The 26,512-nt window shown below is 36.4% G+C and overlaps 2 protein-coding genes across 2 annotated transcripts; one reads left to right on the forward strand and one right to left on the reverse strand.

Annotated features, from left to right (window-relative positions):
* The first annotated feature begins 660 nt into the window (after window positions 1–660).
* LOC125222816 (F-box protein SKIP5) lies at window positions 661–7,084 on the forward strand. Its single transcript, XM_048125645.1, has 5 exons — window positions 661–861; window positions 1,363–1,507; window positions 1,597–1,675; window positions 2,523–2,581; window positions 6,468–7,084. Exons 1-5 carry the CDS (start codon window positions 735–737, stop codon window positions 6,817–6,819), a joined length of 762 nt encoding a protein of 253 aa, XP_047981602.1. The 5' UTR covers window positions 661–734; the 3' UTR covers window positions 6,820–7,084.
* A 220-nt stretch (window positions 7,085–7,304) lies between these two features.
* Window positions 7,305–8,787, reverse strand: LOC125218991 (aspartyl protease AED3). The gene has a single exon (XM_048120828.1). It carries the CDS (start codon window positions 8,745–8,747, stop codon window positions 7,431–7,433), a length of 1,317 nt encoding a protein of 438 aa, XP_047976785.1. The 5' UTR covers window positions 8,748–8,787; the 3' UTR covers window positions 7,305–7,430.
* Window positions 8,788–26,512: the final 17,725 nt, after the last annotated feature.

The raw sequence follows: 26,512 nt of genomic DNA on the forward strand, positions 1-26,512 counted from the left end.
GTTCACAACTAGTCTATAATGCCGAAGAGTTAGATGTATTTGTTTCTTATACATTTAAATGTTTGATAAACATCTTATAAATGCAAAAACACACAAAATGGATAAAATTACTTATTCTCAACTAGGGTTAAAGTGGATTATAGAATTTATTGTGTACAAATAATTCTAATTTTTCTAACTGCTTAAAACATGTTTTTAAGTATACCAATCGTAGCAAGTCCGTGTCACGTCCCTCATAAATTTTCGTCCTCCCTGAGTGGTGGCTGAAAATTTTAAATCCTCAAGCAAGAGAATTTCTTTTCGAGTTTTGATAAGCTTTGCCCATCTAAAAATTAAAATTTGAGTTTGGAAAAAAGATTAGAAGATGTAGAGAACAAAGACTTTCACATAGAAAAATAAACAATACACTTCGATTATTTGGATATTAACGATATGATCATATATATTCATGTGTTATGATTTATATTTCTTATATATAAATTATATGCGTTCCTAGCATGCAACTTACTCTATTAAAATTGCGCAAAAACTGATAATCCAATAATCACTTAAATAAATTGTTTAGGCCTCATTGTAAGCATAGGCTGTTGGGCTGTGAACACAGCCCAATTGGCTATTATTGATAAAATGTTCCTTTAAATAGATAAATAACACATCGCTACAGCGCGTGAAGGAACAATTTTTTTCATACCCAAAAATCCCTAATTTTGCCATTTCGGTGTAAGTTGAATTAAATGGAGGCAGGGCAGCCGAAGTTGAAGAAATTAGCAAAGCGCGGCAAGAATCCATACAATTGTCAAATAAATAATCTCGATGATGGTTGTCTCATGCTAATTTTCAGCTTCCTCTGCCCCATTCCAGGTATGAATTTTTGTTCCTTTGATGTTTAAGCTAACAGTTATTGGTTGAATTCCTGAATTTTTTTGAGTCAGTTGTTTCTTTGAAGCCGTATTATGAATATCTGTAGTTATGTCGAACGTCAATTTGGCTTATTATGTGGAATTTCATGATAAATTGAATTTATTTGGTGTTTCTGCCGACAAAGAATTGTTTTTTTTTTGTTTATCATAGTTGGACTGTTGAAGCTAAAGTGGTGTAATTGTGTTTGTGCTTCTTAAATTGAATTGCTGTTCGGTAACAGATGTGTTTATATCGATTTTAATTGCAAGAAAGATTTTTTATTTGCGTGTCTTTATTTTTGATGAAGTATTCTTATGTATGTAAAAGTCGATTTTTCGTAGATAATCGTTTGTATTATTGAACTCATTTTTAATGAGGTATCTCTAGAAGTTAGTGTATGAATATAGTATATTTATTGGAATAGTTTGCAGTACTCTGGGACTTTTTCCTTCCTTATTGCAGATCGGTATAACACCGCCCTCGTTTGCCGCAGATGGCGATTCCTAGCATGCCACCCTCGTCTCTGGTTGCGAGTTGATAGGTCTGTTAATGATCTATCTGAGCCTGGGGTTTACCCCAATATTGAGACGGCTGTCGCTGCAGCAAGGTCAGTGACGCTTGATATGTGATGTTCAGTGTCGCGAGACGAATCTACTCGTGAAAGGATACTACACTCTTCAGCTTAATAATTTGCAGGCCTGGAGACACAGTATTGATTGCAGCTGGAGGGATTCACCGAACTTCTAATATTCAGATCAAGAAGCCTATCTGCCTTGTAATTTATGCTCTCTGACTCAGATTTGGAGCTTATTCACCCTCTTATTTATCTCATCTTTAATTCCTTTTCTGATCTGTCTGACAAAGGTAGAATTTATGTTAAATATATCTGTTTGTATGCTGAGCTTTTAGCAGTGTGTACGGGTGTATGCTGAGCTCTTAGCTTTGCTTCTACGTTTTGTTCTGGATAAGGAGCAGTGTATGATGAGTCAGTCACATCTCAATATGAAATAAAGAAATGTGGTTGAAGAAAATCACTTGCATGCTACCACTAGTCTCAGAAAGCTTCCACCCGGCCCCATTTTCTTGCTGTATGTAGGAGCATTACACAAAAGTGTGCCTATCATAATTGATTGATGTGATAAGATATGGTTCTTTAAAAGGGGGAGGAGAAAAGTACTATGAATATATCGTAGGCAATAGGTACATAAAGTTAGCCTTACAGCCAACTTCTTTATTTGATTATGACATGCTAAAAATCATACTCCAGTTTGCAGATATGACAATTGCTGTTGAAATAAAACTTTAGAATAGACAGAGTCACAAAAATCATTATTCCTCTTATTACTCGGTTACGTAACGTATGTCCATTCCTCATTAATTTTGTTGCTTTGCTATATTTTTGACGTTCATATTCCTCTAAATTTGTGAGGTGGTTATCCTTTTTACCGCCATTCTCACTCATTTTTTCTTTACTTTGATATGAGAGAGTTATAATTGTTGACTATATGAAGGGTTTAGTTTCAGGATGTCTTCAAATTTGTGATTTAAACTGTCTAACCATTTCAATTGGCTTGTATCATGTAATACAGAAAAATACCTTATTTCCACAATATTTTTCGCAGATTGGCGCAGGTGAACTCCCTGATGATACAACACTTATCTGCTCCCGTGGTTCTGAGAGGTTTGCTATAATCTGAGTTTTCTTTCTTAAGTAAATAAATAGTTTTACTTCTTAAGTAAATAAAGAGTTTTACTTCTTAATTAATTAAAGAGTTAAACTGCTAGATACAACATACACTTGCACTGCGTGCTTCTAATTCAATAGTGATTTGTCTGATGATTTTGATTTAAGTCTAAGTCTCTAAGATTTTTTGGTGAGGGAAACTTGATGATTGTGTTAAGTATGGAGATCGATGCCCTCAACCAGTTTGCTAAATTGATGCACACAAACTGTTTGACTTAACACTAACACAAGATATATAGATAAAAGATTTAAATGGAATTGCAACACTGAATATCAAATAATGACAACCCCTACGTGGTCCTTGGCATATGCCAAACTAAACACTATTCTGGGACGTACCCTCTCCTTCAAACATGAGGCGTACTAAAGATTCCTATCCTATTCCTACTATGAAAGGTAAAGATAATTGTGGAACATAAAGATAAAAGTAACCTAAATAAATACTAAAGATAAAGGAGTAAAAGGTCATTTGTGGTCCTAAACATATGACGATTTTACGATTTTGATCCAGAACATATCTTTTGAATTATTGCATCTTGAGCAAATGAAAACGTTCCAGATTTAGTCCATTTTGGACGGAGTCGTAAAAAAATTGATGGTCAACGGCAATTAAACATATTTTGACTGACTTAACACCTTAAAATATTTAATATCAAAAAATAAAATATAAAATATATTATTCACCAAGCCAGGCTTCTTCACCAGGCTGGACCGAGGCGAGTCGAGGCTCCTCAAAAGCAACAGTTTGACAACGTCGATCAGCTCCTCCGTCGGATTCTTCGGCTGCACCAGATTCTTGAAATTCTGGCAGAAATTCATGTGCCGATTTAGCGCTTCTTCGCTCCCAATTCCCCTCTCCGACCTCACCACCTCGTCCTTCACCGCCTCGTTGCAAAGCTCGCAAATCCACCGCCCCGAGTAGCGCTCGCGCACCCACTTAATGTACACCTCCATGCACTCCTCCGTCAGCCCGCAACACTCACACCGCTGTTTACCTCTCTTTCTCCCACTTGCCTTCTTCAACAATTTTTGCGCCGATGATGAGACGCTTGAATGCCATGTACATTTCCCGCAAAGCCCTTCTCTAAGATTGAAGTTGTTAAGGTTGTTTGTGATTCCGTGCAGACATGTGAACCATGTTATATGTGTAAGATTTTGGTGAGATGGAAAGTTGGGACTCTCCTTTGCCAACTGTGTAATGTTTAAGGACAAAATATGTTATCTCCAATCATTGGCAGCATTTGCGACAGTGTTATATTGGGAGTGAAGAAGTACTAAATCGGTACATGAATTTATGTCGGAGTTGCAAGAATCTGGTGCCGCCGAAGAATCCGATGGAGGAGCTGATCGACGCCGTCAAACTTCTGAGGAGCCTCGACTTGCCCCGGTCCAGCATGGTGAAGAAGCCTGGCTTGGTGAATAATATATTTTATTTTTTGATAAATTAAATATTTTTAGAAGGTGTAAATTAGGTCAAAACATGTTTAATTTGCGTCGATTTTTGAAAGCTCCGTCCAAAATGGACTAAATCCGGACCGTTTTCATTTGTTCAGGGTGCAATAATTCAAAAGATAATGTTCTGTACCAAAATCGTAAAATTGACATATGTTTAGGACCACGAATGGCCTTTACATAAAGATAACCTAATCCTTTGTTACTATTTTTCCATATGATAAACATAATAACAACTCTATCTTCAATTCTTGATCTATATCCGCGAGTGAAAACAGCCTTGTCCTCAAGGCTGGAGTCGAGACTGGCCAAAAAGCGTTGTGCTGTAATCGGTGGGGGTTCCTATCTCATGGTTGGGAACATAAAACAGTGGGCACATCAAAAGCGATTTGAAAGTGCACTGTATGGAAATACCTGCACACTACCGTATTCATTGCGGAATGCAGTAGGAGAAGGCTGTTGGAAGAAGATATTGGAAAAGAACGCTGCAAGCTTAAGAGCCCGGCTGGTGGTAGTGGTGGCAGGGGCATGGGCAGGGGCAGGGGCAGGGGCAGGGGCTGAAACAGTTGATACTAACTACCACGACGAACATCACGGTGGAACATCTGTCGTGGGACATCGACTAATGCTGGATGGATGAGGAACAACAACCGTGACCGCTGCAAGTGCTGGCTGGGGCCGGGGTTGCATATCAAGAGCATGAATGGGCGTGAATGGGGAAACACTGCTGGGAATCACTTCTGTCGTAAAAGATGTGGAGACGGAGTATGAGAGACTATGGTGTGGGTCCTGAAGAAGAGTGGAGTGGGCCTATAATGGCTGATTTCAGATCACACTTGGTGAGAACTCAGCTCGAATTTCTGCGATATTCTTCTCACCTAAATGAACTAGTAGCTCTTTCGAAAACATATCCCATGACAATGTGGAATTGCGCCAGAGTAGAAGCTGTATCCAAGTGCTGGGCCAGAAAAAGCAATCAACGCTGGTGTCTGATGCACGACGAAGTATTGGGTGAGTCGAGCTAGCCAAGCAAGAGGTTCAGTTCCGTTAAACGTTAGAAGAGATGCAGGTGGTTGAGGGTTGGATGTAACTGTGTTCGTGAATACCAGAGGCTCGGTTGTTGATTTGCTGATGATCTGCTCGTCCATTTTTTTACACCAAATTATTGAGGACATTAGTGAAAGTCCCCATGTCAACAGAGTGATAGCGAGAGTGGCACGGATTTTGGGAAAGTCCTTGGCGGTAGTTTCTGCCTCCTCATTCCAGTTGTTAAGTATGGAGATCGATGCCCTCAACCTGTTTGCTAAATTGATGCACACAAACTGTTTGACCTAAGCACTCTCACAAGATATATAAATAAAAGAAGACTTAAATGGAATTGCAAAATTGAATATCAAATAACGATAGCCCTACGAGGTCATTGGCCTATGCCAAACTAAACAATATTTTGGGACGTGCCCACTCCTACCCTATTTCTACTACGAAAGGTAAAGATAACTATGGAAAATAGAGATAACCTAAATACTTACTACTATTATTGATAAAGATAACCTAATCCTACTGCAACTATTTTTCCTCCAAAAGATTAATACTCCATAATTAAAGGTCCTCTTCTTTCTATTCAAATCCAACTATTATCTTCAATTCTTAATCTGTATCAGATTGAGTTAAATAGTTGATACCCAAAGGGTGTTTAGATAGCCGAGCTTATAAGCTTATTTAAGAAAGGTTATAAAGCTCCAACCAATGATAAGATGTACTATGTCAAAAGTTTATAAGCTGTCAAAGTGTTTGGATAGCTGAGCTTATAAGTTACAGATAGAATTGTGAGTCAGAGTAGAAATTTAAGGGAGATGAAATTTCAAAAGAATATGAAGGAGATAATGATCCAAATAGAGTTCTTTTGTAAGCCGATCATTGTTTATAAGATTAAGAAAAAATAAGTTGGTTGAAGGGAGCTTATAAGCCTCTGGAGTTAATTTTTTACAGCTTATAAGCTATTTTCGAGCTTATTTTGTCAAACACTTCGCTAAAGCTTATAAACCCCACCAAAAACCCTATCGGTCATGTGTTTTCATAGGCCATATTTTTGTGGTTAGAAATTCACCAATTTTTATCAAGGGTTAGTGAATTGAATGAACCTCAATTAGTTATCATAGTGCAATCAGCAAAGTTCTTAGTTTTGAGTGATGAGTTTTGTGTGCATGTGTTGGCCAACTGGTGAAGTCGTTAATACCTGAGGCCAAAGGTTTCGGGTCCGAGTCTACTGTGACGCAACCATACATTTTCTGTTTATCCAATCAAATATATTGATTGAACCTTTACCAGTTAGAACAATTTCAGTAAGTGTAATTTTGCTGTGATTCTACAGTGCCCTGGAGTTCTTGGCAACATGCAAGCTGGCTAATCTGACGGTGAGGGCCGAGCTCGGCTGCTGCCTTCTGCACAGGGGTGGGAGGCTCACTATTGATGGCTGTATTCTCCAATGCGAGTCAAATCCCTTGGACCATCTCTCTCATGCCATTGTGACCACCGCAAGCCCTCCTGATGGAGTTCCAGCTGCTGCATTAAAGAAGAATGGTGATTGTGTTACTGTAATGCGTACACGGATTGAGGGAGGTGCAAAAGCTGTCTTGACAAGCGGAACACTCTCCCTGCAGCAAGTACGTGTCATATATACTCGCACTTCCCTGTTTTTCTGGTTCAGCGTCGAGCAAACTTGAGACCGAACTAATCTGTGGGTTCGCGTTTGACCTCTTTCTTAATACTCATTCAAATATCTTATGTCTTCCTCCTTTCTGAACTGGAATCTTTGTACTATATATTCAGTGGTGCCATCTCAGGTAGTTTGTAGTTGTAACTGTAGTTTTCCTGTGTTGTATACTAGTAATAGTATAAATCTCCCGCCACTCTTTGGTATGGAATCTGTAACAATAGACCTTTATAATTTGATTGCTAACTAATGTTTCATTTATTGGGTTTTTTTCACGACTGCAGTGCTTACTTTCACCTATAGTCATTGCATTGCCCACTTTACCATCATTTCCAATCCAACTAATTAGTCTAATTCGTATCTTTATTATTGAGTTTTGCTCAAATTCGGGATTTGTTACTCCCAAATTTTATGTTTGTAAATTATTGCTAATTCATAGGTCGATGAAAATTAATATAAGGATTTAATTTTTTGTTGATATATGCAAAATGAGAATTTGGAGAAAATCCATTATTATCCCAAGTTTAAATATGAAGATGAAGAGAGAGATTGAGATGATGCAGCAACAGCGTTTACATTTCAGATCAAGTTCTGTTGCCACATATTGAAAAAAAGCAGAGGCTAATTACAGAGCTCACGGGCAACTCCAAGGCGAGAATTGACAGTGTCGAACAAAATCCTTAGATTCTGCTGCTGCAAATTGGCTATCACATTGAGCACTGAGTTCACATTGTTCGGCGCCGCTGCCATCGCCAAGCACGCCAACGACCCCGAGCTGCTATGGATCAACACATTCTCCATCGGAAGCTTTAAATCCAGCCCCGTAAAATGAAACGTAACAGTTGGCGCTATCTCTTCATTCGTCGCTGCAAAGCAAGTGTCGAACGCTCCCAACGAGCTTATCGCCCCTGTTATTTGCTTCCTAAATTCATCCCGAATACTTATGTATATGGGTTGGACGAACCGGGTTATAACAGTGCCCGAATCTATAATGGTACCCGACCCAGTGCTTGGGTCGAATGCTAGTAGCTCTGGTGCTATTGGAATATTGACCCGGCCCACACTGACTCCGGTGAGGTTCACGTAGTATAGCGATGGGCGGTGTGGGTTCTTCAAGAGCGGGGTGGTTCGGATGTTCTTGGGTTGGCCCGCGGGTCCGAGTTTGAGTGAGCCCGAGAAGTAGTACGACTTGAAGCTAGGGAGACAATATGAGAATACACCTGAATAGACCGCCCCGGTTTGAGAAAGTAATGACATTGGTCCACGGCCCAAGCCCAATAACCCTTGGGGCGGGATCGACCCGCCCGAAATGGTGTTGACACACCCGAAAGCATAGTTTGGGATGACGGTGTTGCCTAAAGTGAGGGTGTCACGGGATAGCGTGGCCGAGAAGGTCGATCCGGCACCGTAGGACCTGTTAAAGAGGCATGAACCGGAACCAACTGTCGGGCACGAGACCCCGCTGACTTGGGTACATTCTGGTACAGAGCAGTCCAGTGAGGCGTAAGTGGTGGAGGAGTTGGAGGCGAAGACAGCAGACGAGCACCCGGTGCAACCGCTGCATGGAATCCATGCAGCGTCGTTGCTAGTGTCCAACACCATGAAGAAGAGCTGGCCCGGAGTCCCAATCTTGACCCGGACAACGTAGTTGCCCGCGTTTATGACCTGGCCCGAGGCGATAGGGGCGGGGGTGGGTTTTGGTGCGACTAGGTTTGCCAAATATGAAATTCGTTTCGGGTCGTTTGAGGCCATGTTAAAGACGGCGTCAACCCATGATGTAGCGGGTTTGGGCGAGTCGAATGGTGAGCATTTGCCGAACATGGGGATGACGGATAGATCCGAACCGGGGGACGAACATGGGTTGAAAGAAGAACCATTGCAAGATGTGGAGAGACAAATGAAGAAGACTAATGTCACAAGAATATTGGAGTGTTCCATGGAGGCTGTTTTATGAGGATAAGGGTGATGGTTGTTTACAAGATTTTGTAAGGGGTTTTATAGATAAGAGTAGAGAGACGGTGTGTGAGCAAAAAAAAATTGGTAGTGAATTGAAAATAACAATATAATAAGGACTCTTATAAAAAATATAATACTATATGCATTAACATTTGATGCATGTGAAGAACCCTGGCCCTTTTGTTGACAAAGAAACAAGCATGGGTAAATATCACCCAAGACAAATCTTACACTGCTGAAATATCAATACGGAAAAAAAAGATTACTTTAGTTCTTGTTGATTTTTCAATTTAAAATATAAATAGTATTTCATTTTATGTGTCTACCATGATTATATCTTAATTAACCAAGTGAATTATTAGAACCTTCCAAATTGCTTCGTCCGGTCCTCATTAAGCGTGCGATAATTGACAGGTGCAGATTTTAAAAAATTGTTTGACTTTATTAAAATAATGGGAGAAAAAATTAGTGGACTGAATTATGAATTAAATGAATTAGTGAAATATGAGATCTTGCCACAAAATAGAAAAAGCAGAATAACACATTTAATATACACCGAACGAAAATGATAAAATGGAATAAGTAATGAGGACCGGAGTAATAATCTATACATATATGTGGTTAATATTAAAATGAGATAATTAATGGAGACCGAAGTAATAATGGTTCTGAGATAAAATGAGATAATTAATAAGGACCAAAATAATAAACTATATATAAGTGGTTGAAGGGCCCTGAAATCTGAATCCACTGTGGAACCCGATTTGCAGGATGTTTTGTTTGATATAAGAAAATTGAGATACAAGACAAATTTATACTGCATTAATTAGATTGTCCCCTTTTTTATATTTTACCTATCGCGTGGACCATGTTTTACAATTTTATATCTATTTTTGTAACCCAAATCGAGGGTATTAAATTAACCCAACTTGATATTCTTTAATTATATGCTCTATTGCGTGAAAGTAGGTTAATTATGTAAAGGGTACATATATGATACGATCACACACATGTTTGTTAGGCAAGCAGGATCATGAGTGGTTCAGAAATTCCATTCAAAAATCATTATGTTCATTATGTATTTCGTTAATGAATATATTAATGATAATAATTTGGTAAATATTGAGTTTTGTTTCAGTTAAAATGTTACTCCCTATAATTTAAAATAAAAAATGTTATCAAATTTGAGTTTCATATAAATGATTGGAGTAAATTTATTTTTTATTCATATATCAAAAAAATAGATTTGACCTTAACCCCTATGCAATGCTAAGGGGCTAGAATTGAAAAGTTGGGTTTTCTTTTGAGATTCTAAAATGATATTTCCCTCAATAACGACATTAACTTTCATATCTCATCTCCACTATTGGCAGAAGGCATCTATTGTTTTCAACATCAATGATCCTAGGGTTTAATCAATGTCAAGAGGTTTAAAAATAATAATTTTGGTAATATGTGAGTGAAGTAATTGACCTAGTTCTAAGTGTGGTGATTAAAACTGATTATTATATGATTATAAAATGGAAATTAGCAATATTATTGGGATTTTTTTCAATATTTTAGTGGATGATTGATGTTATTGTTTTGAATTTCTCATTTTCTTTTTTAATATTATTTGTTTTGTATTTTGAATGATAACTTCTTACAATAATTAATGATATAATTAGGGAGTTAGTAATCATATTTAACAGCTTAATTTGGTCAAAATTGGGATTAAAAACGTTGACCGTTAAAATTTGACGGAAAAGTTAACTTTGGACCGATTGTGATTCGAGTTGAAATGTTTGAGATCAAAAAATTCAAAAGATAATGTTTAGGACCAAAATCATAAAATGAGCATATATCCAGGACCGGTTTTAGCCTTTACTCAAATAGGAATAGAAATAACTATATCATTATGATATTATCTAACTATATCAATTAACCCCTAAATAATAGTAGTAATAATAAAGTTCATTTGCAGTGCTTAAGATATAACCATATCATGATTTTGGTTATGAAATTATGTTTGATATTTTAAGATTTAAACATTATGATTTGGTTCATTTAAATAATGTAAATACTACTCCCTCTGTACTCATATAAGTTGAGTCATATTTCTTTTTGAGATATCCCAACTAAGTTGAGTCATTTTGTTTTTTCGGCAAAAACCAAAACATATAATCACTTTTCTTTATCATCTCTCATACTTTACTGTATCTCCTACTTTATACTCTCTTTTTTTTATTTTAACTTTGTTTAATATACTTAACCCAATTTCTTAAATTGCGTAGCCAAAAGAAATGTCTAAAAGTTAGTTGGGATGGAGAGAGTATTAATTAAGTATTTAAAAAACTAAACTAAAATTTATTTTGGTGTTAAACATATGAGCATTTTATGATTTTGGTCCAAAACGTTATGTTTTCTGGTTTTAGATGATGCTATGTTTTCATTCACGATATGTATCAATATGATTATAACCAAATTCAGCAATTTGGACATTGTAAGTAAGGGTATTTAAGCTTATCATCCAAACTTCAAAATTCTTCTGATGCCCAACCATTAAATCGCATGCCTGTGGTGAATTTTGGAGGCAAAGCTAACGTCTAGATTCATGCATGCCTTCTTTAAAAATTGGCTTTGACAACGATCTCCAATGGGTGAATGGATGACGACAATTGATCTACCACATCAAGTCGACCAAGATGGATGCAGTGACCACATCTATTGTCATTGCAAATTTCAATTATTTTTTATTTTCTTGTATGACAAAAAATTAATAATAGTGCTTAATCATATAATTTTAATCAATTTTTTGAAATTTTCAGTGTATAATTAATATCTCCGTCCAAAAAAAAATCATATTTCCATTTTTACCCGTCCTCTCAAGTGATCTCATAATAAAATGATAAAGTTACTCTCAATTTATTACTCACTTTTTATCTTTCTCTCCTATTTAACCACTTATATTTTTCTCTCTCTTACTTCACCAGTATCCAGAAAAACATGTGACATCCACCGATGAGATTATTTTTAGTGGACAGAGGGAGTAATAAATTTCAAGAAGAAACATTATCTCATGGAGGAATTCAGGCGCCAGGTTCGCCTCTAAAATTCATCGTCGGCTTGCGAGTTTATGTCTGTGCATCGAAAGAATTTTGATGATCGAATGGTGAGCTTTAAAACCCCTAATGTTTCACCGTCTTTCGCTGTTGATATCGATCGAAATCTGGGTTAGAATCATCATAATTCAAATTACTTATAAACCCTAGCACCGTTTGCTACGTCAATTTGTGGCAAAAATGAACAATTCATACTCCATTCGTCGCTTAAAAATATAAACTACTAAAGGATACCTCAGTAAAGAGAAAAAAGTGATTGAAATATTGTTAGTGAAAAATGGGTCCACCTCAGTAGAGAGAAAAAAAATTCCTAAATTATAAAGTTCATAATTTAAAGGATGAAATAGAAAAGAAATACTCCCTCCGTGCGAAAATATGAGTCCCGTTTTTCTATTTTGGTCCGTCCGCGAATAAGAGTCTCGGTTCATAATTACTATAAATGGTAAAGAGGTCTCACATTCCACCAACTTATTCTACTCACATATCATTTAAAACTAATGTATACAAGTGAGACCTATATTCCACTAACTTTCTTCCACCAACTTTTCTTAACATTTATTAAAACCCATGCCGGAATGGAATGAGACTCCTATTCGCAGACGGAGGGAGTAGTTCATATTTTTAAGGTATTGAAAAAGTAATATTTAGGTACCAAAACTAGCAAACATAATATTATGAACCAAAATAATAAATGAGTCACAAACTTTTAAGGATCAAAATATACTTTACTATAGTGTTTAAATATTTAGTTAACAGTGTGTTACAAATTATAAAAATGCCTTGGTCGTTTAAACTGTTAAACTGTACAACAGTCACTTATTTAGGAAAAAAACTTTAGTCTTTTTTTTCATACTCACACATACATATTACATACAACTTTACGTATGTGTCCTTCAAAAATATAAAATTTCAAAGTATGATTATAATTTATTACTGAGTAAAGGCCAAATATGGTCCCTAACATATGACCGTTTTATCAATTTGGTCCTTAACATTATCTTTTTGATTATTTGGTCCCTCACAAATAAACTCGGATCCGAATCGGTCCTCACTTAACAGAACCGTCAAAAAATAGACGATGACCGCAATTTGACTATGTTAAATTACTAATGGTAATTAATTATACATAATTATAATTCTTTTCCTATTAGCAAAATTGGAAAAAAGATAGTATCAGTTACAAAATGAAAATGAATAATTTGTAATTTAATAGGAATTAAGAATTATAATTAAGTATAATTAATTACCATTAATAATTTAATATAGTCAAATTGCAATCACCGTCTATTTTTTGATGCATCTGTTAAGTGAAGACCGATTCGGGTCCGAGTTTATTTGTGAGGGACCAAATAATCAAAATGATAATGTTAAGGACCAAATTGATAAAACGGCCATATGTTAGGGACTATATTTGGCCTTTACTCTTTATTATTCCAGTTTCATATTAATAGGATCATTTTACTATTTTGAAAAGTTTTAAGTTAATTGAGTCATTTTTATTTTTGACAAAAATTAATCATGTCTCTTACTTTATTCTCTCTTCATCTCTCTTACTTTATTTTCTCTTACTTTATTCGCTATCCACTTAACACACTATTCTTTAACTCCGTGCCGAAAAGATGTGCATCTATTAACAAGGAACAAATGGAGTATTACTACCTCCGTCCCACTCTAAGCGGAATATTTCTTATTCGACACGAGATTTTAAGTATTGTTATTTTGTGATTTAAATGGGCAAAGAATAAGTATGAGAGTTAAAAAAAGCAGAAATAATGATTTTTTTTAAGAAATGTGTCATTTAAAGTGGGATATCCCAACAACAACCTAGAACAACCTAGCCAATGAGAATAAGGTATTTCATAAAAAAAAACAAAATAAAAAATAAAAAATAAAAACCGGCTAGCCGATCGCTCGTTGTGCAATAGTGGACTTGCAATCGGCTAGCCGATCGCTCGTTGTGCAATAGTGGACTTGCAATCGGCTAGCTGTGCTCGTCCACGCCCTAGCTCTAGGGCGTTGTTTTTTCGTCCTCTCGGCTAGCCTACCGCAAGAGCGGACTATCTGAGAGCCTTAGCCGTACGCCGGTGGCTAGGGCGCCGGCTGGTCCACTATTGTGGATGCTCTTAAACCATATTCCTTTCTCTTCTTTCTCATTCAACCCAGAAACTCTAGTTCTCTCATTTCATTTCATAGATATGGAGAGGTCCCATTATAGCAGCGGCTTTCGCGATTGCACACGTGACCTCCGATTCATATACGACTATTGTCATTATACCAAGGTGGCTTCACTCCGATTCATCACAAGTTATGAGAAACCTATAAGGGGAACTTATATTTCGTTTTTGAGAGAAAAGAAGGATGTTTCTTAAAGCTATGCGAATCGATCAAGGAAGGCGACGTCGTGACTTGATCAACGTCATTATCTAGATCTAAAAGTGAGAGTCTTGGTTTAATTTTATCATCAACGATAGACGTAAGTAGAGCAATAGAGAAACTAGTGAGAATTGTAATATATGCGGGTTGTTTTTTTTTTTTTTTTTTAATTATAGTGTTTCTTGTTGAAGTAATGTTATGAAATGCAATTTGAAACATTTGGATTACAAATCTGGCAATTCAAAATATATAACATGTTACTCATGTAACTCATCATTCTATGAAGCAAGAAGTACTTCAAATTTTTGGACATCCTTACACGCACACTGATTATTTAAATAATAATCCAAATAAAGATTTAATTTTCTGATTGCTACATTGTGATCCTACACATTTGCTCCATTTCATCAATCTTCACTTAAAAATTATAACTAATTAATCACAAATTATTATATTGATACGATAAAATATGACCTAAATTCGGATTGACCGTTAGTCTTTTACGACTTTGTCAAAAAAAGCAAAAAAGTGGACTGATTTCATAAATTCGAGATACAAAGATACAAAATATTCCTCCTCATTTCCATCTTAAAAAAATAGACTAATTTTACTATTTTAAGCAGTTCTCTAAAATTAGACCAAGTCTAAATATAAAAAGGTTTTAGCCAATTACAAACCACTAATAATGTGAACCCCATAATCCATTAACATTATAATTTTCACTCCTTTTTTCTTCTCTCTCTTACTTTTTCTCATCTCTCCCTTACTTTACTAATTGTATATTAAATTTTGTGTCATTTACAAGTTTGTGTATTTTTAAAGGACAGAGAGATTATAATATTCTGGACCAAAATTATAAACGGTCATATATTTAATGTCAATTTTGGATTTTAGTCTATAATATACTTCCTCCGTCCACAAAAAATAGAGCAATTGGTGTATGACACGAGTTTTAATGTAGAATTGGTAAAGTAAGAGAGAAGGGAAAAAAGTAAGAGAGAAGGAGAAAAAATAAGTGAGAAGTAGTATTAGTGGAATGATGTATAGGGTTATTATTTGTTGAAAACTTTCCATAAATGAATGTGCTCTATTTTTTGTGGACGTTCAAAAATGGTAAATGTGCTATATTTTTTGTGGACGGAGGGAGTATTAAAGTAAGAGAGAAGGAGAAAAAATAAGTGAGAAGTAGTATTAGTGGAATGATGTATAGGGTTATTATTTGTTGAAAACTTTCCATAAATGAATGTGCTCTATTTTTTGTGAACGTTCAAAAATGGTAAATGTGCTATACTTTTTGTGGACGGATGGAGTATATAATACTCCCTTCGTCCCAACTAAGTTGAGTCAAAACTTTTGGGTGCAGAAATTTTGATGAAAAGTAGATGATGAATAAAGAAGGAAAGATAAAGATAGTAAAATAAGTGATGGAATAAAGTAAGAATGATTAGATATTTTGTTTTTTGTCAAAAAATGAAATGACTCAACTTAGCTGGGACATCCTAAAAAAGAATACAACTCAACATAGTTGTGACGAAAAGTGTATCAATCATGATGTAAAATGATGTGGGTCTTATTCTCCAATAACATACTTAGGCACCTTTTTTTCTCTCTCTTTCTTATTGTACTCCCTCCGTCCCACTCTAAGTGGAACATTTCTATATTGGCACGATATTTTATGTAGTGTTGTTTTATGAGTTAAGTAAAGAGAATAAAGTAGGGAAAGTGATGTTTCTACTTTTAGAAATGTGTCACTTAGAGTGAGACATCCCAAAAAAGAAAATGGTTCACTTAAAGTAAAAGAGATGGAGTATTAACTTTGCATTAAAATTCGTTCTATTTTAAATATTGTACTTATTTTTTTAGGATGGAACATTTTGATATATTGTAGAACAAAAGACCAAACTATAAGAGAGAGCGGAGAAAGAAAACATTGTCCGAATCTGAACAGTAATCAGCCCTTGAAGATCAATTTCAAATAAATGCTTCTACAAGTCCACCATTGCATTTTCCTTCGAAAGAGCTTCGCGTGGATACCTCGTACGCCTCAATCGGAGTTCGGATGAAGAAGATATGGTTGTTTTACAAAGACTGCGCATAGCAGTGCAACACGCGCGACTGGAGCAAAATGCGCGACCGGGGGTTCAAAACGCGCGACCTAATCGAGAGTCGGACAAAAAACCCAACCGGGCATTTTGCACTGTGAAGATTGCCCGATCGGGCGTTTCTTACCGGGCCTATTTTTAAAGCCCTAACTATTTAAATAGCTAGGGCACGACTTCCAATGCATCTTTTGGCGGCTGGAGGCGATTTTTAGAGAGAGAAAGAGGCTTGGAGTCCATTTTTGGGAGGAAGAAGAAGAATTTTGAGGCTAATTATCCATAATCTTGCCCATATAGTAGCATTTACTTGTTTTCTTGTATTGTTGCCCACTATGAGTGACTAGATTTTAGGGATTACTCCTAGCTACTTAGGGAAGCTTGTAAATATGAATCCATGATTGTGTTTTGATTGATTTCCATGTTTTGGTTCTTATCTATGTCTTTATTTTCAATCTGTGTTGGGTTTTTCTAAGAAACTTAATCCGGTAATAACCTTAACTTCAATGTCTCTTTAACTTGGGGTAGGGAGCTAATATAGATAAGAAACCCTAGGCTAAAATTGGTCAGGGGATAGTTTGGGGTGGATCTTGTGTGTTGAACGTTCTTAGAAGCTAATCCCGAGCTTACTATGCGACTATATGAGTGAGGGGTTGGTGAGTAGAGCCTAGGAGACGTGATCAGCTTATCCTAGGTGTAAAATTCAACGATCAGTGATCAGCTGCGTGAGAGCGTAAAGTCAACACGATCCCGATAGATAATGGTAAGTAATTAAACTTTAGGATTCATGTGAACAAGCAACCTGAAACAAGCTAGGAGTAGTCTTCCCTTGTATTTTTCCTTCTCGTTTCGTCCTTCACTCGTTTCTTGATCAAAAATCCAAAATTAAACTATTTTACTGCTTTTTAGTTAGGTTTACTAGTTTTAGCAATTCATCTCCTCCTGTGGGTTCGACACCTTTTATACTGCATTGCATATACTTGCAGGGGTAGTATTTTTAGGGAATTATTACTTGTTTTGTGTACTTAAATTGCATCCTAAAAATCACAACGCTTATGCCCATTTAATATACATTTATTTTGTGAAACACATCCTCTGCTTCATAGAAATAGGCTAATTGGAGATGACACATGGTTTAATGTGTAATTAGTCAAGTAGAGAGAAATAGACAAAATAGTTGAAATTAAATACTCTCTTCGTTTCTTCATAGTTGAGGCGGAACTTTTCGGCGCGGAGTTTTAGAAATAAATGTTGGGTGTGTTAAATAAATAGATAAAAAAGTAAGAGAAAGGAAAAGGTAGAGAGAATAAAGTAGAGAGAATAAAATAAGAGAGAGTAAAGTAAGAAAGAGGAAAAAATTACCATATAAGGAAACGACTCAACTATGAAGAAACTTCCTGAAATGATAAAACGACTCAACTATGAAGAAACTTTCTGAAATGATAAAATGACTCAACTATGAAGAAACGGAGGGAGTAGTAGATGGTGGGATCCATAAATAATAAAGTGAAAGAGAAGAAAAAAGATTTGTTATTATGAATGTTGATACTTCTGTGGGATTGAAGAAAAGGAAAAATGAAATAAATCTATTAAATGAAGTAGAAAAGAATTGAATTTGACGAATGAATAGGATGAGGAATGATTGGTGGATAGGTTTGTTGCAGCAAAGTCCTTTTGTCCCTTGCTGAGGTGAGCACGACATGCGGTCGGTCACGGGAAACCGTTAAAGACTTTCCAGTTCACGTGAATTTCCAATAATCCTCCTATTTTCTTCATTTCTTTTTATTACGGGCCAATAATTATTTTGATAGATTCAATAATGCTCCTAAAATTAGTTTTACGTAGTTCTTCCTCCGTTGCATAGTAGTGGAGATATTTCTTTACGGTACGATAATTAAGAAAAATTGTGTTAAGTGGGTTAAATAAATGAAGAATAAAGTAGGAAAGAAAATAGGTAGAGAGATTAAGAGAGAATAAAGTAAGTGAGAAAAATATGTTGACTTTTATTAAAAAATAAAATGACTCTACTAAATAGGTTAAATAAATGAAGAATAAAGTAGGAAATAAAAAAGATGAGATGAAAAGAGAATAAAGTAAAAGAGATTAAAGAAAATGAGAAGAAATATGTTGATTTTTACTAATAAAGTAAAATGACTCCACTATTATTGAACTTACGGAGTTCTATGTATTTTGCAAACTATGTTTTAAATTATGCTGATTAGATTATAAAACGATTTAATATGAAATTATGCTAATATATTAACACAATATGTTGGTTATATCGTAACAGGGGCATGTTAGGGTGTCACCACCCCTTAAAATAACACCATACCACCACTATTCCTAGCCAATCATTTGTACACGTGGACGAATAATAAGCTGTCACGTGGCAAAAAAAAGAAATCTGGAAAAAGACGGTCAGCAATTTGTTTTGTCTTTATCCAAAGAATATTTCTTGTCCAAGAATATCGACACACTATACAACAATCTATAGATTGGTGTGTAGTGTTTGTAATATTGGCATGTGTAACGTTTATAATATTGCTTGTATAAGCGGTGTCACGGTGTCATTTTAAGAGGGGTTGTCATTTTAACACAAACTATCGCAACATTATGGGTCGTATTGGGTTGTCAAAAACTTATTTATATTATGATTAATTAAATAAAACTTTCCATATCCTATCATAAGCAACTCCTAAACCTTTTAACATCAAATGGCCATATTTTTATTTGTTAAAATAATTTAGAAATTTTTAACAAAAACTGCAAACACACGTCAACAACATATAATTAATTCCTAAACACAAATCCTAAGCAGAAAAAAATCCCAAATCCAAACTCTAACCTGACAAACACACCCCAACCCTAAACATAAACCCAAACCCAAAGAAAAACCCAAACCCAAACCTAAACCTAAACCTAACCTGAAACCATTAAATTCTTATTGGGTTACAACTCGTTAGTCAAGTAATTAGAATTAATTAAAAAGCCTATTACTAAATTAAAATTAAGCCTATTACTATTGAAAATTCATTAGAGTGTCGTTGATTGACAAAATGAGCTTGGTCTATAACTAAATTATAATTAAATTTTATATTATTGTTTGATTGCTGATTATACTCTCTAAGATAATTTTGAGAAATTGCTTAGTTGATAAGATTAGAATTTTAGATTCAACAAATCAAAATTTGTTTGATTGCTTAGATTATACTCTTTAAGATAATTTTGAGAAATCGCATGGTTGATAAAATTAGAATTTTATATCCTCTAACTAGAACTACCCATAATTGCATGCGATCAAAATCTCTACATAAATATTGGTAAGTAAAAGTTGTACTTATGGCAAAAAAAACATAAGGGTATCATGGCATAGACACATTATGTCTCAAAATCATTACCAAACTAGCCTCTCACCAACGAGTACGACGGAGAGCCTCCGTCTAACTTTTTTTTCTCTTTATTTGTAAAACATAGGTAAGACTAGGCATCAATATCTTCTTCGAGCCACATGTATTCGCCTTCTCTAGCACCTTTATTTGCACTACTTTCTTTTTACTTGAGCTCTTGCCTTCTGGATTTAGTAATTATTGGAGATGATTCCAATAGTCTCTGCAAGAAATTTCGACGCAAATTAATGTTGCTTCCAGGAAAATATGTCATAGTGTGGATGTGTAACAACAAATCGGCAATGTTTTTAGTTGCGAACCAAATATACAATTTTTGACTCCTTAGTTTTGAGTGCTTTTATATGTTTTTGGATATACAAAACTGTCATAATTTCATTGCACTCTAAAAAAACTTGTTTTTACATGACATAAAAATTGAGACGCAATTACTTGCGTTGAATTTTTTTAAGAAATAACAACAATTCTTTTGCTTTTTTTAGGATGCTTCCAGTTTGCATCCTCTAATTTTAGTTGGGACACCAACAACAAGGACACTTTTAGAAGCGTTTGTGGTATATTTAGAAATACATTGACGTCCTTAATTACATTAAAAATGTCCATATCGGTTTATTTGGTTGTAGTGGCAAGACTTGAAAGTGGAGGTAAAACGGAGCTCCGGTGATGTCGAGGATTGAGGTGAAAATGGAGAGCTCAAATGGGAAAATCATCACACATCTCAGTCAGTTGCTGATTTGGGCGACCTGTCGAACTCAGCGGGTCGCTAAAGTTGGCTAGTTTGTCGAGAAGCATATGAGCATTGTTCACTCATATAGCTGCCCTCAACATAAGAATTGTAGGAAAACATGGAACATGTGGGAATTTGAAAAGGCTAGGCCTTTGGCCTTTCATCTTTTGGTAACCTCCAAATGCTTTATGGTATGCCTTAATGTCAAGACCTTTGAGGTGGTCTCCCATATCCTATAAATAGGTGGAGTTTGGGAGAGGAGAACACACCAACAATCATTCTCTCTTCTCTCTACCTCTCTACATCATAATTCGCATATAGAAGCATTGCATAGCTCGGTTCTCGCCTCCAATTCAAGTTCGCCGGAGCCTACGAGTTTGAGGTGCTTCAACTCGGTAGGAGGAAAGTCGTTTCATCTTTGGGGACGTTGCGCCAATCCGTGAGCACTAGCCGGGGCGTATCTCGTCTTGCGGAGAGAGGGATACCTCGACTCGACTTGAAGAAGACTATAGTTTGCATCTTGATCCTTTTATTGTATTTACTTTGATATATTTACCTTCTAGTTTTTGGTTCTTTTGTAATAGCAAGAGTTTGCCCGTGTAAAGGCTACACTATTTCCAACAATCGCAAGACGAGATAGTGTACTCTTGCCATCATCATGCGACCGAAGCTGGAGGAAACATAAAATTCAAAGCTGGAATGAAGCAACAAACAGACGCAATGTCGATGCGCACTGAAGTGGTTAATTTCTTGAGATCCATTCTCTTGATAATTGTGTTTATCGTTTGTCATTTGACAAGCAAGACCAGTTTTGACTTGGTAGTAATAATGCATGTGGTGTTGAATATACCAATGCACATATGGTTCAAGATAATTGTGTACTTATTGATGGAGATAATATTGTGCAAATTATTTGAACGTGTTGTTATAAACAACAAAGATCACGAGGTGGTCGCAATGGTCTCCGACGTGAACCATGGTAATAATCCAAATGAATGGTTTGTTGATACGGGTGCCACATGTCATGTGTGCTCCGAGAGAAGTGTTTTTTCTACTTACAAATCTGTTGGAGGTAGAAAAGTACGCATGGGAAACCAAGCCTCTTCTGAGGTGGTTGGTGTGGGTAACGTGTTCCTAAAATTAGGATTTGGAAAGGTTCTTACCCTTAAGGATGTGCTGCATGTCCCAGACATCCGAAATAATTTGGTGTTAGGCTCACTTCTAGTAAATCATGGATTTTCACTAGAATTTGAGTGTGAAAAGGTTATATTGACCAAGTATGGAAAGTTCATAGGTGAAGGTCACCTAGTAAATGAGCTTTTTGAGCTGAATGTTATGGTCATTCACCGTGGAAAAGCAATAAGCAATAAGGAAGATGGCACATCTTCTTATTTGCTTGAGTGCTCTAATTTATGGCATAAAAGATTGAGACATGTAAATCTGAATGCTATAAAAAGATTAGTAAATCTTGATTTACTAAAATTTGATGAGTTTAATTCACAAAAGAAATGTGAAGTCTGTGTTGAAGCAAAAATGACCAAGCTGTCGTTCCGCTCGGTAGAACGGAGCACAAAACCTCTAGAATTGATCCATACAGATATATGTGATTTAAAATTTGTGCAAACCAGAGGTGGTAAAAAGTATTTCATCACATTCATTGATGATTGCACGAGGTATTGTTACATTTACTTATTAAGAAGTAAAGATGAGGCAATTGAAGCGTTTAAAGACTTCAAAAATGAAGTCGAAAATCAACTTAATTGTCGAATTAAGTGTGTTCGAAGTGATAGAGATGGTGAATATGTGGCGCCATTTGCAAAATTATGTCATGCAAGTGGTATAATTCACCAAACCACGGCTCCATATTCTCCTCAGTCGAATGGTGTTGCTGAGCGCAAAAATCGAACACTGAAAGAGATGATGAATGCTCTGTTGATTAATTCAGGATACCCCAGAACATGTGGGGGGAAGCTTTGCTAACCGCAAATTACATCTTGAATAAGATTCCACTAAAAAATAGGGATGTGACTCCTTATGAATAGTGGAAGGGAAAGAAACCTTTATATACACACCTTAAAGTGCGAGGGTGTTTAGCAAAGGTACAAGTGCCGCCTTCAAAACAAGTTGCAATTGGCCCTAAAACAGTCGATTGTATCTAAATTGGATATGCATTGAACAATAGCGCATGTCGCTTCTTAGTTCATAAGTCAGCTATACCTGATGTAGCTGAAGGAACAATAATTGAGTCAAGGAATGTTGTATTCTTTGAGAATGTGTTTCCTTGCAAGAAGCAAGATGATCGTTCTAGTGAAAGAATGATGGATGAAACCACTAGTTCTAATTCTCCAAAAGTGACGAGGACAAGTCTTGAGGATGTAGAACCAAGACGTGGTAAAAGAGTTAGAGTTGCTAAGACTATTGGTCCAGACTTCATAACTTTTATGTTGGATGGTGAACCAAAGTCACTATTAGAAGCATTGTCTGGCTCAGACGCAGTGTGGTGGCTAGAAGCTATCAACAGTGAAATGGAATCCATCATGCTAAATAACACATGGGTGTTAGTAGACTTGCCGGAAGGCTGCAAGGCCTTAGGATGCAAGTGGATTATGAAAAAGAAATATAAACTCGATGGTACTATAGACAAGTACAAAGCTCGCCTAGTAGTCAAAGGCTTTAAGCAGAAAGAAGGACATGAGTTCTTTGATACTTACTCACGTGTGACGAGAATAGCTTCCATCCGGGTGCTTCTTGCGATTGCTGCGTTGCACAATCTTGAGATTCACCAAATGGATGTGAAAACTGCGTTTCTGAATGGTGATTTGGAAGAAGAGATATACATGGAGCAACCTGAAGGGTTTGTTGTGCCCGGACAAGAACGCAAGGTATGCAAATTGGTAAAGTCTCTTTATGGATTGAAGCAAGCGCCGTTGCAATGACACTTGAAGTTTGACAATGTAATGTTGACAAATGGATTCACTATCAACGAGTGTGATAAGTGTGTTTACATTAAGAACACAGATAACGGGTTTGTTATTATGTGTCTTTATGTTGATGATATGTTGATAATGGGCAGCAATAGTGCCATTATTAACGAGACAAAAAATATGTTGAAAAGAAATTTCGATATGAAAGATATGGGTCTAGCTGATGTGATTCTCGGAATCAAAATTTTGAGGACTAATGAGGGAATTGCCTTAACGCAATCTCATTATGTTGAGAAAATGCTTAAGAAATTCAACTCGTTTGATTGTAAGCCAGCAAAGACTCCTTTGGAGCTCAATGTCCATCTAAGCAAGAATATGGGTGAGCCTGTTGCTCAAGAAGAGTATGCAAAGGTTATAGGAAGTTTGATGTTTATCACGAACTGTACTAGACCAGATCTTGCTTGTACGGTGAACAAGTTGAGCTGATTCACGAGCAACCCAAGCAAGGAACATTGGAAAGCTCTGTGCAGAGTTTTGAGATACTTGAAGTATAATTGACTTTGGACTCCACTACACAAGATATCCCCAAGTACTTGAAGGGTACTGTGACGCAAATTGGATCTCTGATTCAAAAGACTCATTTTCGACGAGTGGGTATGTGTTCACTGTGGGGGGTGGTGCTGTTTCGTGGAAGTCAACGAAACAGACGTGTATTGCTCGCTCCACCATGGAATCCGAGTTTATCGCATTGGATAAAGCAGGGGAAGAAGCCGAGTGGCTCAGAAATTTCCTAGAATGTATTCCATGTTGGAAGAAGCCAGTGCCCACAGTAGTGATACACTGTGATAGCAAAGCAGCTATAGGTAGAGCACACAGTGGCTTCTATAATGGTAAGTCTCGACACATTCGTCGACGACATAATACCGTAAGGCAGTTGATCACAAGTGGTGTTATCGCAGTTGACTATGTTAAGTCAGTGGATAACATAGCGGATCCATTAACAAAAGGTTTAAACCGTGATCAAATGCATAAATTGCTAAAAGGAATGGGACTGAAAACCACATCTTAAAAGATGAGTATAGTGGTAACCCAACCATACGATTGGAGATCACATGTGATTGGTTCAATGGGAAACAAAGCTATACAAATCTAGTTGTAACACTCAGAAGATTTTTATCATTGCTCATTCTTTAGAAAGCATTGAGTGATGTAACCTGCAGGTGGTAAGAGGCTAAGTCTTTTGACTTTTAATGATTCTTGAAATCTCAAGGAGATGCAGTATGGCAGGATACTCATGAAAGAATCACCTATGTAAGTGAGAAGTGGGGCCGCTTCGTGTGTGTGAGTCACTTACGAATTCCAAAGAGGTGTTCCACGGCCGAAACGGACACAAACATGAGAACTGATGGAGTTGAGACAATATTGTGTTGATACTATTGACTAGGCATACACCAAGGAGGAATAGTTCAAGGCATCGCGTCCACTAGCCTGCCGGTATGTCCGATAGTGTTGATATGGAAGGTTCAAAACCACAAGTTACCTCTCCAAAGACAGTATCGTTTCTCGAGAACTGAGCAAAGAGTCTGCATACATGCATTTGTGTCTGGTGTTGGTTTGAGCTTGCGGCGCTCTAACCAATGTGGGGAATTGTAGGAAAACATGGAACATGTGGGAAATTTGAAAAGGCTAGGTCTTTGGCCTTTCATCTTTTGGTAACCTCCAAATGCTTTATGGTATGCCTTAATGTCAAGACCTTTGAGGTGGTCTCCCCTATCCTATAAATAGGTGGAGTTTGGGAGAGGAAAACACACCAACAATCATTCTCTCTTCTCTCTACCTATCTACATCATAGTTCGCATATAGAAGCATTGCATAGCTCGGTTCTTGCCTCCAATTCAAGTTCGCAGGAGCCTACGAGTTTGAGGTGCTTCAACTCGGTAGGAGGAAAGTCGTTTCATCTTTGGGGACGTTGCGCCAATCCGTGAGCACTAGCCGGGGCGTATCTCGTCTTGCGGAGAGAGGGATACCTCGACTCGATTTGAAGAAGAATATAGTTTGCATCTTGATCCTTTTATTGTATTTACTTTGATATATTTACCTTCTAGTTTTTGGTTCTTTTGTAATAGCAAGAGTTTGTCCGTGTAAAGGCTACACTATTTTCAACAAGAATTGACCGTTTCCAGAGTGCTAAATATGTCAGTGTAGTTCACTCAGCTATTAACAATTGGGGATTAGGTTTTGTACTAAGAGAAATGAGTTTTGCCATTTGTTTCCTGGAATGAGAAAGTGTTCAATTATTAGGGGAAGAATTGGTAACATATAAGTTGAAGGTAATATGCTTTATTTGTAACAAATTAATTTTTATATTAAGATATTTATGTTTACTCATGATAGAAATCCATGGGTTCTATTCTAAAATCAATTGGTGATAGGAGGAGTAGCCCATGAGATTTATATACTAGTTTTAGTTTTCTCTTGACACCAATGTGGGACAGTTATATGTTATTTTTTAGTTTCAATTGCCAACATCCTCCCTCAAACCCTTCAAGGTGAAGCTTGGAGGGGTTGGACTTTTTTTATGATCGATTGGACAATCGGCCCAATTTATTTTCGATCGGTTGGACCACTGGCCCAAATTTCAAGCCCATTTATACTGTTGGGTCAGTCATTTTTTTTTCGGTTTCAGCCCAGATATACTACTGGGTCAGTTAAATATGACTCACAGTCTGCGACCTGCTCTGATACCATGATAGAATCCATGGGTCCATCCTAAAACCAATTGGTGATAGGAGGAGTGGCCCATGGAATTTATATACTAGTTTCAGTTTTCTCTTGACACAGATATGAGGCAGTTATATGTTATTTTTTAGTTTCAATTGCCAACAACTAAGCCTATCGTTATTTTTTGAGTTGGTGTTGTTGATAACATTTATATTTAAAATTTTAATTTGCATACAAAATGACAAAAAGTAGACGGTTTTAATTTTCAAAGTTAAAGATTAAGATAGAAAAAATGCAAAAGACTAAATGGTGAAATTTAAATGAGAACTAAAAGATTTGTATAATTGATATCTCTATTTCATAAAAACGTGTGTACTTTCCATTTTTATTTGTGTCATAAA

Source organism: Salvia hispanica, chromosome 4 (assembly GCF_023119035.1).
Source record: "Salvia hispanica cultivar TCC Black 2014 chromosome 4, UniMelb_Shisp_WGS_1.0, whole genome shotgun sequence".
In the NCBI taxonomy this organism is placed as follows: domain Eukaryota; kingdom Viridiplantae; phylum Streptophyta; class Magnoliopsida; order Lamiales; family Lamiaceae; genus Salvia; species Salvia hispanica.

Excerpts from the sequence above, each read along its gene's own strand:
- LOC125218991 (XM_048120828.1), bottom strand. The coding sequence starts at position 8,747 with ATGGAACACTCCAATATTCTTGTGACATTAGTCTTCTTCATTTGTCTC.
- LOC125222816 (XM_048125645.1), top strand. The coding sequence starts at position 735 with ATGGAGGCAGGGCAGCCGAAGTTGAAGAAATTAGCAAAGCGCGGCAAG. Across the intron at positions 862-1,362 it reads CTTCCTCTGCCCCATTCCAG|ATCGGTATAACACCGCCCTC; the intron begins GTATGAATTTTT and ends TCCTTATTGCAG. Across the intron at positions 2,582-6,467 it reads TGCTCCCGTGGTTCTGAGAG|TGCCCTGGAGTTCTTGGCAA; the intron begins GTTTGCTATAAT and ends GTGATTCTACAG.